The sequence below is a fragment of the Sminthopsis crassicaudata genome, chromosome 5 (assembly GCF_048593235.1).
Source record: "Sminthopsis crassicaudata isolate SCR6 chromosome 5, ASM4859323v1, whole genome shotgun sequence".
In the NCBI taxonomy this organism is placed as follows: domain Eukaryota; kingdom Metazoa; phylum Chordata; class Mammalia; order Dasyuromorphia; family Dasyuridae; genus Sminthopsis; species Sminthopsis crassicaudata.
The window spans coordinates 254,927,595-254,944,946 of record NC_133621.1 but is presented as its reverse complement, the minus strand read 5'-3'; the positions used below and the strand labels follow the sequence as shown (position 1 = coordinate 254,944,946).

Below are 17,352 nucleotides of genomic sequence, written 5' to 3'. Positions count from 1 at the left end.
TCCTGCAGGGGGTGTGGTGTGGTCCCCCCCTCTCGGGGGTCGTTCTCTCAAGTTCTCCTCGGACCTGGTTGGCGCTCCGAGCCTCTGCCGCGGGAAGGAGAGGAGCGCTGCTTCTGAGAAGAGGACGAGGAGGAGGTGGTGCTGTGCCGGGTACTGAGGGTGGGCTCTGGGGGGAGAGGGGCTTACCCATCCCCTCTGGGAATATGGCGACTGGTGGCTACCGGACCAGCAGCGGCGGCACTAGTACCACCACTACAGACTTCTTGGAGGAATGGAAAGCAAAGAGGGAGAAGATGCGAGCCAAACACAATCCCCAGGGTCAGATGATGGTCCCCTCTGGCGTGGGGGGAGGAGGAGGAGGAGGAGGTGTGGGTAACGAGGGGGTCAGCAAGCTGCTGGCCGGAGCTCTTGGGGCTCCCTCCCCCTCTGCTTCGCCTGCCACCCTGGCTAACGAGTTTAACAACAACCATCCCCCCAGAGCGCCGGCACCTGCTAACCTAGCCCCCGGGGGCGCAAATTACACCCTCACCTCCTCTTCTGTCCCAGCTCCGGCCCGAGTCTCCCCGGAACCCCGGAGGACCGAGGAGGAGCAGCTCCCCACCACCTCCGTGGCGGGGGCTGCTCCCGGGGCACCTCCCATGTCACAGACTCTCCCGTCGGGTAGCCGAGCCAGCCCAGATTTGGGGGCACAGCCCTCTTCGGGGGACAGGGAGGACCGGGACAATGCCAAAGAGAAAGGGAAGAGTTCCGGCCCCAGTGCCAGAAAAGGCAAGGGGCAGATCGAGAAGAGGAAGCTTCGGGAGAAGAGGCGATCTACGGGAGTTGTGAATATTCCGGCGACTGAGGTGAGCCCGGGTGAAAAGGAAGGGTCTTCCTCAGGTTTCAGCGGGCTCCTTCGATCCCTCCCTCTAGCTCTCTTTCTTTCTCCCTCCCGGGAGTCTTCTTCCTCCCTCTTCCCTCTCCACCTCTGTGGGGGAGAATCGAGTAAGATGGGGGGGGGGGGGGAGGGCGTGGAGGGAAATCCACCCGGAGTAAATGGCTTCTTTGAATTTTTTAAGTTTTCAAAAACTTTGAAACACGTGTTTGGGGGCATTCACCAGATAATCGATCCGATTCAGGATCTTTCTACACATTGGCCTTGGCTGTTTTGCTTGCTGCAGTTAAGAGAAGTTTTTGAAGTTTTGTTTGAATTTTTTTTTTTTGGTCTCTTTCTTCTTCCTCCTCCCCATTCGCTGAGACCATCCATCTGTAAGCAAATCTGTGACTTTAGTAGAATTGAAGATAATCATTTTGCTTTGAAGTCTGAGGAAAGGGGGATTTAACTGTCCCATCTTTTACATACATATAGAAATGTCTTCTCAGAACTTCTCTCTTTTTTTTTTTTTTTTAAGTAAAATGTTTAAGGCATGAATAAGCACTCAGTTTGTTAATTAAGGTGGCTTTTAAAAATACAATAATTAAAAGTGTGTTTAGTGGACTACTTGGAAAACCTAAATATTGAGATCAGAGCAAATATATGTAGATATTTTGTTTTCTAACCAAATAATTTTCAGGGACAACTCAAACGCACAGGAGGCAGCATCAAGGCACCTTCCTATCAAAGAAGTAGTAGAAAAAGTTTTATCTTGTATCTCTAACCATTCTCTACCCTTGGCTCTCCCTTTTGGCACCACAGAGGTGAATTTAAAGCTCTTGGGTCTAAAATTCATGCTGCCTCATCCTTTCTATCATTATCTCTGATCATATTTTCCATTGTTTACTCCTGCCCCTTTTTGGCATTTGGTTCACTTACTTGGAAAATTCAATATACAGCTAAGTTAAGGATTTAGTGCTTTTTAAATTGTACTTTATTCAAACCATTTGTGATAAATTAAGGTATATGTTTGATCAGACCTCAGTTTTGAATCTCATAGGAATTCCTGAAGTTAGAAGCATGCAGCAGTTCTCTGTGTTTAAGAGGGAGAAAGATATTTTTATCAGTCAACAAAACTGTCCTCTGTGGTTTGCTACTTGCACAAAAAGATCTGGTATTCATTAAATTACTTTAAAAGGAATTCATAAGAATGGTAATCAAATTTCTAAGGATTTTTTTTTTTTTTAGTTAAAAATATAAAGATTGTTGGGAAACTGAAGACAAAGGACTTGAGGAAAACTACATTCCTCAACTTTATTTTTAAAAAGGAGAGTTGATGATTCAATTGACAATGGCCTGCTTCAGTTTCAAATGTTTCTCATTTTTCATCTTTCTGAGAGTTGAGTCAAACTACAGTATCTTGGCTAATTTTAATGTTGCTTTTTGTTATTTGGTATTTGTTTCTTGTGAAATAATTTCCTCAAGCACCATTCTTTTTATAAGAAGAGCTACGTTTGGTGGGGGAAATAAATAGGGTGTATCACGTGAGATCTTGAGAAACATCTTTTGTTAATACTCATGCCCTTAGTTAGAGAATGTAGTGCTGGGAATGTAGATGACTCCCAAGTACAATTGAGTCTAAATACTGTGGAATGTTTTCTGTTTGGGTGTTGCTAACTCCCAAATTTAATCTTCCTCTAAAAACAAACAACCCAGGGTACCATTTTTGTCTGTGGAATTTGATCCTGTTTTATTGAATAAGGAATTGAAGGCTGCCTTCTTTCAGTGGTAACCATGGGCCCTGTCTTTTACATATAGTATGACCCAACTACAACACTGTAATGTTTTTCAACAGTGCCTAATTATTAGCAGGCTCAGTCAGGGCTTGAGCACTCCCAAGATTTGTTGTGGTTTGCTTTTTAGAAAAAACTTTTTTTTCCTGTTAAATCATTGAAAGTTCAGAAATAAAAGCCAGATAAGGTGAGGTGTTTGGATAGTTTTGGGTTGTTGTCCTTGGAAGATGTGTTCCTTTTTTTCCTTAGAGAAGTCTGTCTTAACTAAGTTATAAGTTAAGTAATGAGGGTTCCACTGGACTTGTAAAGAGAGTTTTGAGTTTTGTTCTTTAGGCACTAAAATACCTATGCCCATACTTTGCCTTTAAAGTTGAAACCTCATAAATCTCAAAAATCAGTTACTTTGGTTAAGAATGAAAAATAGAATTAGTTATTAGATATGTATATCAGGCTAAGACCAGCTTTTCATGAGTACTTGACTAAATCAACATATAGTTAGGGCGACATTTATTATGATTTCTCCTACTGTTTACTGGGTAGAAATTCCCTCTGCTTCTAGATATCTGCAAGATATTTGAATGTAATTGTATGATTGTAGGCAAGTAAAGATAGTTAATTGAGCAGACTTTTAAGCATCTTTTATGGGAAAAATTATGTTAAATTGATGAACTGGAAAGCAGTATTGCCTGGTGACTAGGACAAAAGTCTGTAGAATTGAAAGCAACTCTGTGCTGTTCATTCCGTTTTTGATAATGTGAAATTGATTACCTTCTAACTGTTTATGAATCAAGTGTGTTCTTGAGCGTGTATGTATGTGTATATTTATACATGTATATATGTATGTACATGCTTATGTATGTATATATGTAAGAAGGTACCCTGAAAAGAGGAATTGTGGCAATGGCTGGAGAGAATTGCCAGAAGTGTCAAGAAGACTTAGGAAAATAATCCTGTCTCTTGACACACTGGTTCTGTGACTAAAGTCACTTAACCTCTCAGTGCCCCCAGGCAATTCTCCAGACAAGTTTCAAAACTGTTGTGCTTCGGTGGAAGGAATTTTCTTTCTTTCTGCCTCCCTTACTTCCTCCCTCTCCTCTTTTCCTCCCCTTCTTTCTTCCCTTCTCTCCCTCCCTCCTTCATTCCTTCTTTCCTTCCTTTCTTCCTTCCCTTCCTTTTTTCTTCCCTCCCTCCCTCTTCTCTCTCTTTCCCTCTCTCCTCCCCTCTTTTTTTCTTTCCTCCCCTCTCTTCCTCTTCTTCATTTTTTCCTGAATTGGCCTAGAAAAATACTCTCCATATTTTCTGTATCTCTCTTTCTTCTGCTTATACATTACAATATTGAAATGTTTCTTAATGCTTCCTTATTAAATCATTCTTTAATCATTCCCTCCCTTTAATCATACTATATAGTTTTGGAAGCTAAGTGATTTAGATGATAGGAGAACTCTGAGGAGCTGTGGACTCTCCAGGGTCCTAACTTTTGGGGTTGAGGGAGGTGGTAGACAGCAAATAAACATCAAAAAGCTGGATATTAATACAAAGAGGTATCATGGTATACTACATACAACTTTTTTTTTTTTGCCAAATGAATGGTAGAAATTATATATGCTGTGAGTTTTGAGGTGGGAGAGATTATATTGAGTCTTGAAGGATTTATGGAGGAATCTTTTTTTATATTTCAAAGAAAAAAAAAGATTAAAAAAGACAGAAAAATTGCTTAATAGCTCTTTGAAATATGGCTGTTGCCATGTTAGGCATCTGAAGAGGAGAAAGACAAGTTCATAGGGTCTTTGTTTAAAAGTGACCCAACACCCCTCATATTACTGATTATGAAACCTAAAGGTTGGGGGAATATGTGTCACCTATATTAAGTAGCAAAGCTGGTATTTGAGCTGGTTCTTGATTTAACCATGTAACCTCTAATATGATTTTTTTTTTTTTTTTTTTTTTTTTTTTTTTTTTTTGTAATTATGTTACAGAGTCTAAGGTGTTCTAGGATTTTGGTCCTTAGAGTTTTAAGTCAGTTTTAGAGGTTACCTGAGTTGAACTACCTCATTTCATAGATGAAGATGCTGAATTCCAAAGAGATTTTGCCTTATCAGGTGTCACTTTGATAGTGACAGAACAGAGACTAGAACCCAATTCTCTCAAATCTCTCAAGGCATTTGTGGGGAACAGAAAGCCAGCTCACAGGTATGAAGAGAAATGAGATTAGACTTCCTGTGAATCCTGTCTTCTTTTTCATTGTTAAGCATCCTTGTGACTTTCTTAAGGTTTTGATCAGAAATGATCTTTGGGTATAGACCAATTAGGCAAATCTATATTTCATTGCCCACAGAAGCTATTCCGGATATTCTTTTCCCCCCTTAAGTTCTACATACCTCCCCTATCAATGTCTCTTACTTTAATTTTGAAAAAGGTATTTGATGTGATTTTTTTTTCTTGTTTTTATTTCAAAATCCCTTAAAATCAACTGCTACTTTTTCTTTCTGTCAATTTAACAAAAGGGTTTGCTCTTATCAATGCAGACTTGATCATCACCCCCTCTCAATATCAGCCATAGATCACATCCTTCATACTTGGAATCTTGAATCTCTCCAACTAGTTCCTTCAGAGTTTCTTACAAAAATGCATATCTTTCCCACCCTTTAAAAAACAAAACAAAACAAAACAAAAAACCCTCACTAGATCCTATCCTTTCCTCAACCCATGATTCTGTATCTTTCCTGCTTTATTTCAGTCAAATACCTTGGAAAAAACTGTTTAAATTCACCATCTCCATTTCATTTCTTCTCACTCTCTACTCTTTTGTAATATTTTTTACCTCATCACTTAATAAAAATTGCTTTTCCAGTGATCTCTCATTTGTCAAACTCCCCAGTTCTAATCCTTTTCCCCTTTCAGCTCCATTTGACATTGATCGATGTTTATCCTCCTCCCTGGGTTTTAGTGACATTAACCTTTCTTAATTTTCTTGTTCTCTGACTGTTCCTTTCCACTCCACTTTGGTGTCCCCATTATATTCTCCTTACATGTAGGGGTTCCTCAAAGTCTTGGGACTTTTTCTCTGTAACCTCAACAGCTCCTTTGGTTTATTATCACTATTCTAATGATTGCTAGATCTAAATCTATGTATCCAGATCCAGTTTCTTCCCAGAGCTCTTGTCTCACTCCAGTCTCAATTGCTTCCTCATTAATTAAATAGCTTAAACTCTAATGTTTAAAATCGAATTCTCCCCCACATATCCAATCAGTTGCCAAATCTTGTTATTTTTACCATCACAGCACTTCTCCCACTCAATCTCATCTTCACACACACACACACACACACACACACACTCACACACACACTCACACACTCCTTAGGTCAATCCTTCATCACTTTAACCCTGATTTTTATGTTTCCTAATTGGTCTCATCTTGAGTCCATTTTACATTCTTCTGCCAAAACAATTTTCCTTAAGCAGAGATTTTGCCTTATGTGTCCCTCCTTATCCAATTTCAGTGGCTTCCTACTATTGCCTAAATAAAATATAAACTCCCATGTTTCACTTTCAAAGCTTTTTACAGGTTGGCCTCCATTTATTTTTCTAGCCTCATCGAATATTCCTCCCCTTCTTTCACTCTGTGATTCAGCCAAGACCCTGGTGTTTTTTCTTTTTCTCACACAGGGCATTTCTGAATTCTGTTTCTGTGCTTTGTACTAGCCATTCCCTTCCTCCCCATGTCTGGAATGCACTCCTACCTTAACCTCTGCCTCTTAGAATCTCTCTCTTTAAGATGTAGTTTTGGATTATCTTCTGCATAAAGCCTTTCCTAACTTCTTTCACTCCCTCTCCCCCCACCTCCCGCAATTGTTATTACTCTCCTTCACAGACTTTCTAGTCTGTGATCACTATACATATATATATATATATATATAATATACATATATACATATATATATGTATATATGTATATATATATGTATATATGTATATATATGTATATGTATGTATATATATATATGTATATGTATGTATATATGTATGTATATATGTATATATATGTATTAACTTTATTTTTATGTATGTGGTTTTGTTTTTTCTTTTAAGTATGTTATTTATTTTATTAAATATTTCTCAGTTACATTTTAAAAAATTGTAAACATTCATCTTTTTTAAATGTTTGAGTTCTAAATTCTTTCCTTCTTTCTTGATCATTCTCAACCTCCTTGAGAAGGCAAGCAATGTGATAATTTATTATGTATATATATTTTCTATGTATTTGTTATCTCCCCTATTAGAATGTAAGTTTTTTTGGTGAGCAAGAGTAGTTTCATTTTTTGTACTTAAATCCTATTCTTTATTCTTGTATCTTAAGAGCTTAACACAGTACCTGATATTCTGTAGTTTTTAAATAAATGCTTGTTTATTGATTATAAATAGCTGAATGAGGAAAAAAAAAAAGAGCAGTGAAGCTGTAGAATAGCACAGTGATACTTATGTAATCTAGCAGTGTGTCACAGATTATAATTGTAGAGAGGTGTCTACTTTTATTAATAAAAGAAGTTTCCTCACTTGGGAGTTCTTTTTCTCTATAGATTCACTTTTTAAAATATGGTCCTTGAATCCCTGGAAGTCCCCCAAACCCTTCAAACAATGTCATTCTTCTCACTAATTTTCCTTTTGGAAAAATTTTTTTCATAAAAATGTTATTTATGGTGAATTATAATGGGTATATTTTTACTTGAATATTAAACAAATGTTATAAAAACTTAATGCTTTTAGTTTCTAATATATATTTTGTAGTTCAATCATGTTCGACTCTTCATGACTCCATTTAGGGTTTTCTTGGAAAACATACTAAAGAGATTTGCTATTTTCTTCTCAAGCTCCTTTTACAGATGAAGAAATTGAGGCAATCAGGGTAAAGTGATTTGCCCAGGGTCAAACAGTATTTGAGGTTAAGCTTGAACTCGGGAAGAAAATGAATTTTCTTGACTCCAAACCTGGCACTCTATCCACTGTGCCACCTAGTTGCCCACAGCATTTAGAGATGGTAATAATTCATTTGGTAATTCTCAAGTAACTGTAGCCTCAGCACTACTTAGTAGGCCAGATAACTCTATATAGATTAAAAAACAAACAAACAAAAAAAAAAAACAACCCAACACCCACAACACCTTTTGGAATGGCCATTATTTTCCAGACTGTCTACCTTTCTATGTGATGAGTCAGGAGAGAAACTATTAATGACTCAGAGCTGGAGAAAAATGAACCTGTGAATAGCATAGTTAAAATACAGACTTAGTAAGGTTACTGTACTATAAGAATGAAACCAGTCTTGAGACCCGCAGTTTTTTCTTTTGATGTTACAGATTCATTTTCAATAGATTGTCTTAGTACTTTACTCCATAAAAGTATAGAGAGACTATATAAAAAAGTGTACAAAGTGCCAAGAGAATAAAGGCTATTTTCCTGGCCATATACATTTAATCTTACTGCTACAATATTACTAGAATTAAGAAGATAAAAACTGAATTGGTTGGGACATTGAATAAATGGACCAAGCTGAGCTATATAGTCATTCTTGATCAGATAAATTTCATTCCTTCAATGAATTAATCATACTCTATACTTTCTCCATCTCTTTATGGAGATATTACACTGCTTATTATCAGTAGGTCTAAAGTGGGCCAGGAAATAGAGATGAAACATTTGTGCTACTTATGAAATGATTTTTTTGGGGAAGGAAGTTTGGTATTATTGGTAAAAATGAAAGTTGGAGATTTTTCTCCCCCTACACCTCAATCCTTTCACCTCTCATTTATCATAAATATGAACCACATAGGCCAATATTTAATTGATAATGTTAGAATCTGTGGTTGAGGCAAGCAGTTTGTAAATAGTTGGGTTATTTTTGCTGGGTTATTTTTACAAATGGTGCCTGGGAACTTCAATAGTCCTAACTTAGTCATTCTCTTTTGATGGATGAAAAAAACTTAAATTGAATGTCTTGTCAAGGTGTTCTTTTCAGAGAAGAGAAGGGTATATAAACAAACTTGTCACATGCCGCTTACAGTTTGGACTGGCCAGTTCAGTAAGGGCACTCGAAGTCACAAAGCACTTATGTAATTGTATTGCCAACTTCATCTATTCCCTCTTCTCTCCACCCCCATTGTTGTGACCTTGGTGTCTCATCTTTATAGCTACCATTCCTCTAAGCACAAACCATTTTGCATATTTTTACAGGAGCATTTAGATGATTTACTAGTTTCTTTTCATGAGAGGAAAAACAAACAGACTACAGATCCAAATGACCTCATTTCAAAGGAGGAAGCTAGTGATAAATATATTGAAAAGAAAAAGAAAAAAAAAACATTGATCAAACCTTGGTCTTTCTATAGTCTTAAAATTGTTTTGTTGGCATATATTAAGTATAATAAGCTTACTTTAATTAGCACACAATTATAATGTTGATAAAATGATACTTAGAAAAAAATGTTGGTTTTGGAGTCAGAGCCTTTGCTTCTGTATATGACTGTGGGTATGTTACTTAGCTAAAATTGGTTTCATCATCTGTAAAATGAGTTGTATGAAATGGATTTCTCCTTTTAAATCTATGATTCCATGAACTCTTTGCCAAGGGCAGAATAATGGAATTTCAGATTTGGAGATGACTCCCACTTAGTCCAGATGATACCTTCACCAAAATCCTAATTACAATAAACTGCATAAGTAGTCTTCCCATCTGGTCACAGAGAGATGGCTCAGTGGGTCTAAGGCCTGGAGTTAGATCTGAGTTCATATGTAATCTCAGGAACTCATCACTTAACCTCTTTCTACCTCAGTTTCTCTAACACTGAAATGGGAAAAATAGTAGCCTTCTTCCCATAGTTGTTATAAGCATTCTTTGCCTATAATGATTTTTGTGAAGCACTGAACACAGTGCTGGTACATAGTAAGCACATAATACATGCTTGTTTCCTTCTTTCTTTTTCTTGAGCCCTCCAGCATGGGGGGGAACCTATGATTTTCTAAGTATTCTTCTTTTGTATATAGATATCTTATGTTTTAGGAAATGCTACTTTAGGAAAGCTAGCATTTAAATTTCAATTCATCAAGCATTTATTAAGTTCCTACTATGTGCAAAAGGGATGACGTTAAAAAAATTAATCAAAATCGCCTTTGCCTTCATGTAACTTCATGTGTCTAAGCCATGTACCTAGCCACAGTTTGAAGCCAGTTTAAATGAGAACATTTACTAAAAAGTAATCTTCCCAGCCTCCACACTCCCATCCACTTTAGTGGAACTTCTGATATAAATTCTTAAATTGTTCCAGCATATTGAACTTTTGAGAACTGTAATATGACCTCTGTTCATTTTGGTGAATGTTTAAGCTCTGATCTCTGTCCAGGACTACATATCAGGAAAGACAACAGTGATACCGATGAATGTACAAGTAGATGTTAGTTCCCTTTTTGCTCTTTCAGGACAGTCTACAAAAAGAATTTATTCTCTGGCTTTATGGATTGTTTTCAGCCATTAAACCATTCCCACTACAGATTACGCCTATTTATTTTCCTCTGCCTTTTCAGGCCTCCTCAGGCTGCTCATCATTATTTTCATCCTTGAATCTGGATGGAAAGAATCACAAATATATAACAAATTATGTATTAACAACAGAACTGATAAGATTCTACATTTTGTAGTCATTCAGCAAATATCTTTGATTTAAAAATATTGATCCCTTTTGTTTTTAGATCATAATCATTGCTGAAATTCCCTCCCTATCCCTTTGGCATAGAATAAAATAAAACAAGCCAAAACAGTGGGAAAAAAGACTAGAAATTGGTGATTCAAAGTATTCCAAGAAAGTCCTTTAAAGTTCCCAAGTATTAGATAAGTTTGTTTCTTTGTTTATAATCCATCTTGAAGGTATATTAGTAACAATTGAACTGTCTTTGTCTCATTTTTAGGTTTTGCTTGATAGAACTTTGAGAGTTTTGTTTGATTTATATCCTAAGAACAATAGAAATTGATAATTGAATTGAGGTTGTACAGTAGCTGAATCACCTACTTAGTGGACTCTATAAATTTTTAGGGGCTAAGGATGCATTTTCAAAGTTCAGAGTCCCAGGGTCTGATCTTTGGGATTGTAGAGTCAGAAAAAGCTTTGGAGAACATCTTCATTATAATAAGGAAAATGAGATCCAAGACTTTGAGCCCCCTCAAATCTCATAAGTGATAAATCACTAAGTAGCACAGGTGGGGTTTGAATTCCAGCTTTCCTTCTATAATATCACGTACATTTATGTGAGCTTGTGACTCAGACACTTCTCAAGTAGCAAAATGGTCCTACTGGATTAGATGAAGGGACTAAAGCCCTATGAGTTTTCCAAAGAGCCAGAATTTGTCTACAAAGAGAAAAGAAGTGAGGGAATGGTATTAGGGTCTAAGTAAAGGATATAGAGATGGATCAGTGATGACTTGAGTTGACCACAGAAAATTAAAAGTCCCCTTAAGGAAGTAGTGGGAGAAAAGTTGGAATAGATAGGTTAAAGATTAAATGTTGGAGGATTTGGAATGTCAAACCAAGTAGTTTTCAATTTTATATTAAGGATTCTGGGAGGGCAATGGGAGGTGATTCTTGCAGTCTTTTGAATGTTAATCAGATGCTAGTAGTAGAATGGTGTACCTGGTAAGGAGAGATCTTAGATGACTAATAGATTACACATGAGATAATTAATTCTAGAAGGGAAATGATGGCTATGAGGAACATACCCATGTTAGAATCACAGAAATTTACAACTTGATTATTCTACTTTAGAAGAGTTCCTTAGAGATTTAGTCCATATTTTATAGATGAAGAAACTTTAGCCCAGAAAGGAAAAAAAAAACCAGGAAGGTCACCTAGTAAGTGACAAAAGCAAAATCAACAGATGGATCTTCTTACTCCTAGCATTTTATGTGTTATATTGGGGGTTTCCCTGATAGATGGTATCTGTTTCCTCACTGTCTTCCATAGTGATTATTATCACTTCATTATCAATCCACATACAATGATTACTTTCTAAATGAATCTGATCAAAAAGAGAGGCAAATATTCAGCATCTCTTGTTTTAGTAAATATTTTCTAAACAAAAATTTTATAAGTAAATGTTCTCTTCTTTTTTAATCCTAAAAGAAAACTGGCTCCTTGGAAATGACTTACAGTGTTAGACATTTGCCTGGGGCACTGAGAGGCTGTGTCTTGTAAGGAGGATGATTGAATTCAGATCTTCCTAACTACAGGGCCTTTCTTTTATTCATTATACCATACTTTCTTTTCTAAGTTCTTACAAATTGAATGCAAAATTTTTTTTCCTAGTTCTTCTGATTTTGTATGTTCTAAACTTTTTCTTTCCCATTTTTACTTCATAAAACTTGACTATATAATTTGTTAATATGTTCATATTGAATGGGGAACATGTAAAGTTAAGGAGCGAATTATCCAATCTTTGCTGATCATTGGAGGCTTGGGATAACACTAGTCTGGCAACTAAATTCTATCTAAGATACTCAACAGATTAATTGATTTATTAATCAACATTCTCATGATCTACCAAGAAAGAGAGACAAGAAAGAGAGGCTTTGGAAACTTAGATTCAAATCATTTATTTCATTGCCCATGTGATCTTTGGCAAATAATTCAAATCATTTGTTTCATTGCCCATGTGATCTTTGGCAAATCATTGAAACTCTTTGGGTCTCACTTATCCTTAGTTGTAAAATGAAAGGGAGGGAATAGTGTAGATATACTCTGAGGTTCCGGTGGTGCTTACTACAAAATTAGATGGTATAGTAGCTAGAATATTGGACCTGAAGTCAGGTAAGACCTGCATTTGAATTCTACCTCAGACATTAGTGTGACCCTGGTCTAGTCATTTAACCAGTATCTGCCTCAGTTTGCTCATCTGTAAAATGATTGTTAAATTTTTAAGATAAAAAGAGATATTTACAGAGCACTTTGCAAAACTTTAAATGATAAATGTTAGTTATTGTTATTAATACTTTCATGAAACCTTTATTTTTCTCAAACAGAGGAGCTAAGAATAGGCCCAAATCTAGAAGTGACCCTTATAAGAGATAATTTATAATGAATGGTACTTATGTGACCAGAACACATCCAGAAGTGAAGAACTTGGAATAAAAAGTGTCCTGATAATATGTAATATTATAAATGTTTATTTATATACTGTATTGGAAGTTGTTACATGTTAAGGGAAAGTAAAATGCTAGGTGTTTTACCACTGTTAAAAAATAATTTTAAAAAAGAGGAGTTGATGATTCAGAATTAGTCAGTGTTTCCTAGTACAGTCCAGGAGAGAGAGAAAAGAGAAATATGGTATTATTTTTCAATAATTAAAAATGTTTTTTTTAAACAGAAACTTCTAGAGTGCAAAAATTAAATCATTAATTTACTAGAGCTTAATAGAAATATCCCTTAAAGACATCCAATTCCTTTTGTTCTCTAATTCTGAGCTTACAAAGATATCTTATTTTGATGTTTTGGCCTCCTGAGCAAGCTTTATCCACCATGAGGCAGTGTCCTGCACTGGTAATCTGCTTTGTAAGCCTGATTCTTAGGCCAGTTCTTTCTCTCATATTAAATAAATAAAATAAGCACATTCTGTTTTAAAAATCAGTCTCTTGTGAATTTGTTTAGCTTGCATGAACTGGCAAACTGATAAAAAAAGAATCTAATATCTGAAGCTGAACTTGGATTCATAGTTTCCTTCTGCTCCTCCCCTCCCTCCTCCCCCCTCCTCCACCTTCCTCCATCAAATAATTTTGCCTTTAAACTCAGTCAGCAAGAAGACTCTTAAACTTTGAACTATTTTTTCGGGGCAATAAACTAGTAATCACACACTGACTTTTATTGCTTTCTAGTGGTTTATTGCATTCTGGACCTATCTCCTTAGTTAGATTCAGCCTTTTTAGGTCAGGAATAAGTGTTCTACTTTCATACTGTACTAAGAACATGATAGATTCTTAATATTTATTGTAAGGTAATAACAACATTAGTTTTACTCTGAGGCATACAAAACCCGCATGGTTTAATAGATCTTCCTCTACAACTTCATTTTATCTTTATTAGAATCCTTTGAAGTAAATGCTCTTATTATCCGCATTTTACCAATCAAACTGAGGTAGAAAGATGTTGAGTTGCCTAGAGTCACAAAGTTATTAAATGCTAGAGGCTGGATTTGAACTCCATTTTCTTAACTATAGTTCCAGTATTGTATCTATTCACATCTAGCTGCCAAGTGATGGACTTGGATTCTAGGGCCATCTGGTTCCACCCCCTTGCCAGAGACATGAAATTGAAGTTTGGAAATTTCATAAGATGTAAAAAAATCATAGTTGTAACACTAAGAGGAACCTTAGAAGCCTAATCTCCTCATTTTATAGACTCAGAAAGTTCACAGGAACCTCAGAGGCCATCTAGTTTCCTTATTATACAGATGAGAAAAATAGTGCAAATAGAGAATGGATTAAAGTATAATAGCTGCTTGCAGAGACCTTATTCTCCACTTGTACTTAGTTTATCATAAAATTCTCAGTATGATAGATACATACATATATATATGTTGTTGTGTGTGTATATGTACATATATATAAATTTTTTGTAATATAGACATATGTAGACCCCAATATTGATTGATTGTCTAAGTACTTGCTTCATTGCAATAATAACCTTGATGACTGTCAGTAACCCCTTTTGATTATTTATCAACCAAAGGGGGTTGGAATTATATCCTTTCCACTCAGTGGCTGATGGTGTACACACCTGGAAGCACAACACTACAGAGCAACAAGCAATTCTATCCAGGTGCATCAGAGAACCTTCATTTATTCTGACCTTCACCTGATAATTAATTTACATGTAACTAGTGGAACCCAAACAGATCTTTATAACTAAGCCACAGAGTCTCCTTTTAATGTTTTTTCCCCAAGATGCTATTGAAAAATGAGCCCAATTTAGTTTGTCTTTCTAAAATATTTGTGTGTACTACAGAGGGACCAGCTTCATAATTCTATATTATAGAATTTAGATCTGGAAGACATTGTAGAGTTTATAGTTTCCCTAACCCTCATTTTACAAATAGGGAAACTGAGACTGAGAGATTTGGATTTTGGCCAATTACCCAGAGAACTGGGCTGACTTCAGTTTGTTTTCAGCTGATCAAAGATTATCAAAGTGTCATCTGGGGATCCCTTAGATTCTTTCAGATGATCTTTGAGGTCAAAGCTATTTTTATAGTAGTAGCAATATTGATGGTTATAAGCCATTTAAATGAAAACCCTTGAAAAGGAATGTCCTCAGTTTTTAAGAGTATAAAATTCTGAGACCAAAAAGTTTGAAACCCACAAGTGGAATGTCTAGACTTGTGTTAAAATCATCCCTTGTAGGCTGTGGGATCATAGGCAAGTCACTCAATCCCTTTGCATGCCTCAGTGTCCTGAATTAGCTGAATTAGCTGGCCTCTCAGGTACCTTCCAGTTTTAAAATTTGATCCTCAGATATATGATCCCATGGACTACACTGTCTCTATTAGCAGCCTTCCCTAACTCATACACTTAAGTCAGAACTGATAACTTAAACTTTTATTCTATGTTAGAATAAATTAATTTGGCTTGGAGGGGTACTAAGTGTAGTCACATATGCAGTTACAATAAAATTGGGGCAGGAGAAAGGCAGTTTGTAGTAAACCACATTAAGTTAGGTAAAATGAACACTTCATTTGGCAGCAGCCAAAGGTTCCAAGTTATTGATGAGGGAGTTTCAGATCTACTTCTTCAGAGAGAGCTGATTCCTATAGCATGAAGTTAGCTTCAATGATTCCTTAGTTTGAAATTCATGAGGTTAGTTTGTATTATTTGTGTGAAGGATGAAGGCTTATCTTGAGAGATGAGCAGAGGCTGGATGAATCTACCAAAGATAATCTATTTTTAAAAAATGGATTTATGATAATCTTTTTGTTTTATATTGCCAAGATTTTCCCTTTTCCTTTACTCCTTTAAGAGAACCATCCTGTAAAATTAAGAATTATTCTTGACCTTTTTAATTTTGTGACTCTAAATGAGACATCAAGGAGGTTTTGTACATTTTTTACCTTAAATCCATATAGATGACAATTCCTCATTCTGGACAATTCTCAGTTTCTTTCTATAAATCGTCATAGAAAAGATAACTCACCTGTGGCCCTGCTTTTATATGGGTTGTCAAGATACTGTTTGTGTTATCTAAGCATTGATACAGTGTATAAAAATGTTAAATTTTGTTTCATGAAGCATTTATTAAATGCTTTCATAGTGCCTGAAAAAGGGTAACACATTGTTAGAGCCTTTATCTTTCATTTGATTTTCCATGAGCATGGCAAAATTAGCATGTTCCAAACCCTAACTATCTGCCTGCCCAGCTAAATATACTCCTTGTAAACAAGGCATCCTATGATCTCCTGGCTACCCCCACCCCTGTCTCCATCCTCCTATAGCCAATCAATTGCCTAGGCTTTTAGAGTCTATCTCCAAGCACAAAGTTTCTTGCATCTACTTCCTTTCCCCTACCCCCACCATAACCACCTCGATTCAGGTACTTAGTTCTGACCCTGCCTATTACAGTAACCTCCTAGTTGTTCTTCCTGTTAAACTTTCCCTCTGCAATGTCTTCCACAGAACTGCCAAAATCTAAAAGCCCAAGTCTGACCATCTCTTTACCTTGCTTAAGAAGCTTCATAGTCATCCTCTTGTTTCTAAGACCAAATGTGATTGCTCTCTAACATGTAATCAACCTCCAATCTAGCTTTCCACAGAGTTTTTACGTTGCTTCTCCTTACATAACCTGTTAGCCAAAGTGGCTTATTTGCCTCTTCCCCAACTATGGGTGATCTTTCCCTTTTATGTGCCTTAACACAGCCTACCTTTCTCCCATGTTTGGGATGTTCTCCCTCCTCATTTTTTTCCTCTCCATATCTCTAGCTCCCTTCAAGGGCCTTTTTCTCTTTCAAGAGACTTTCTGGTTCTTCCCAGTTATTAGTAATTCTTCCCTCCTCCCTTTTAATTTTTTTTTTTTTGTATGAGTCATTTGAGATTAATTGGTTACACAATTAGTCACACAACTAGTAAGTGTTAAATATTTGAAGCCAAATTTGAAGGTCTTCCTTACTCCAGGACCAGTGCTCTCTTCACGATACCATCCAGCTGTCTCTCTTCTTTTTAAAAAAATAAAGTTTCATTGATACCTTGTGTAATTCACTAATCTTTTTTAAAATAAAGTTTCATTGATACCTTGTGTAATTCACTAATTTTTTTAAAATAAAGTTTCATTGATACCTTGTGTAATTCACTAATTTTTTTTTTTAAATAAAGTTTCATTGATACCTTGTGTAATTCACTAATTTTTCTCCCATTATTCCTCTTCACACCTCTCCCAGAGAAACCAGCTCATGCAATAAATGGTATTTTTTCTTTCTTTTTTGCTGAGACAATTAGGGTTAAGTGACTTCCAGCTAGGAAGTATTAAGTGTATGAGGGAAGATTTGAACTCAGGTCCTCCTGACTTCAGGGCTGGTGCTCTATCGACTTCAACTTCAATAGTATTTTCAAAGAAGTACAAAGAATAAAAAAAACCTGGCACAATTGATTAATACATCCAAAAAGTTTTAAAGTGATATGTACTGT

The 17,352-nt window shown here is 36.2% G+C and overlaps 1 protein-coding gene across 3 annotated transcripts in view; it reads left to right on the top strand.

Moving 5' to 3' along the window:
* The window catches only part of PAWR (pro-apoptotic WT1 regulator), a 129,232-nt gene that overhangs the window by 856 nt on the left and 111,024 nt on the right, over positions 1–17,352 (top strand). The window contains exons 2-3 of one of the 3 annotated variants that reach the window (XM_074270850.1): positions 9–318; positions 547–845. In XM_074270850.1, coding sequence (XP_074126951.1) covers positions 204–318; positions 547–845 — 414 coding nt within the window. In that variant the 5' untranslated portion in view covers positions 9–203. Of the gene's footprint in view, positions 1–8; positions 846–17,352 lie in introns of those variants that run through there. The other 2 variants (XM_074270849.1, XM_074270848.1) reach the window with 2 other exon arrangements.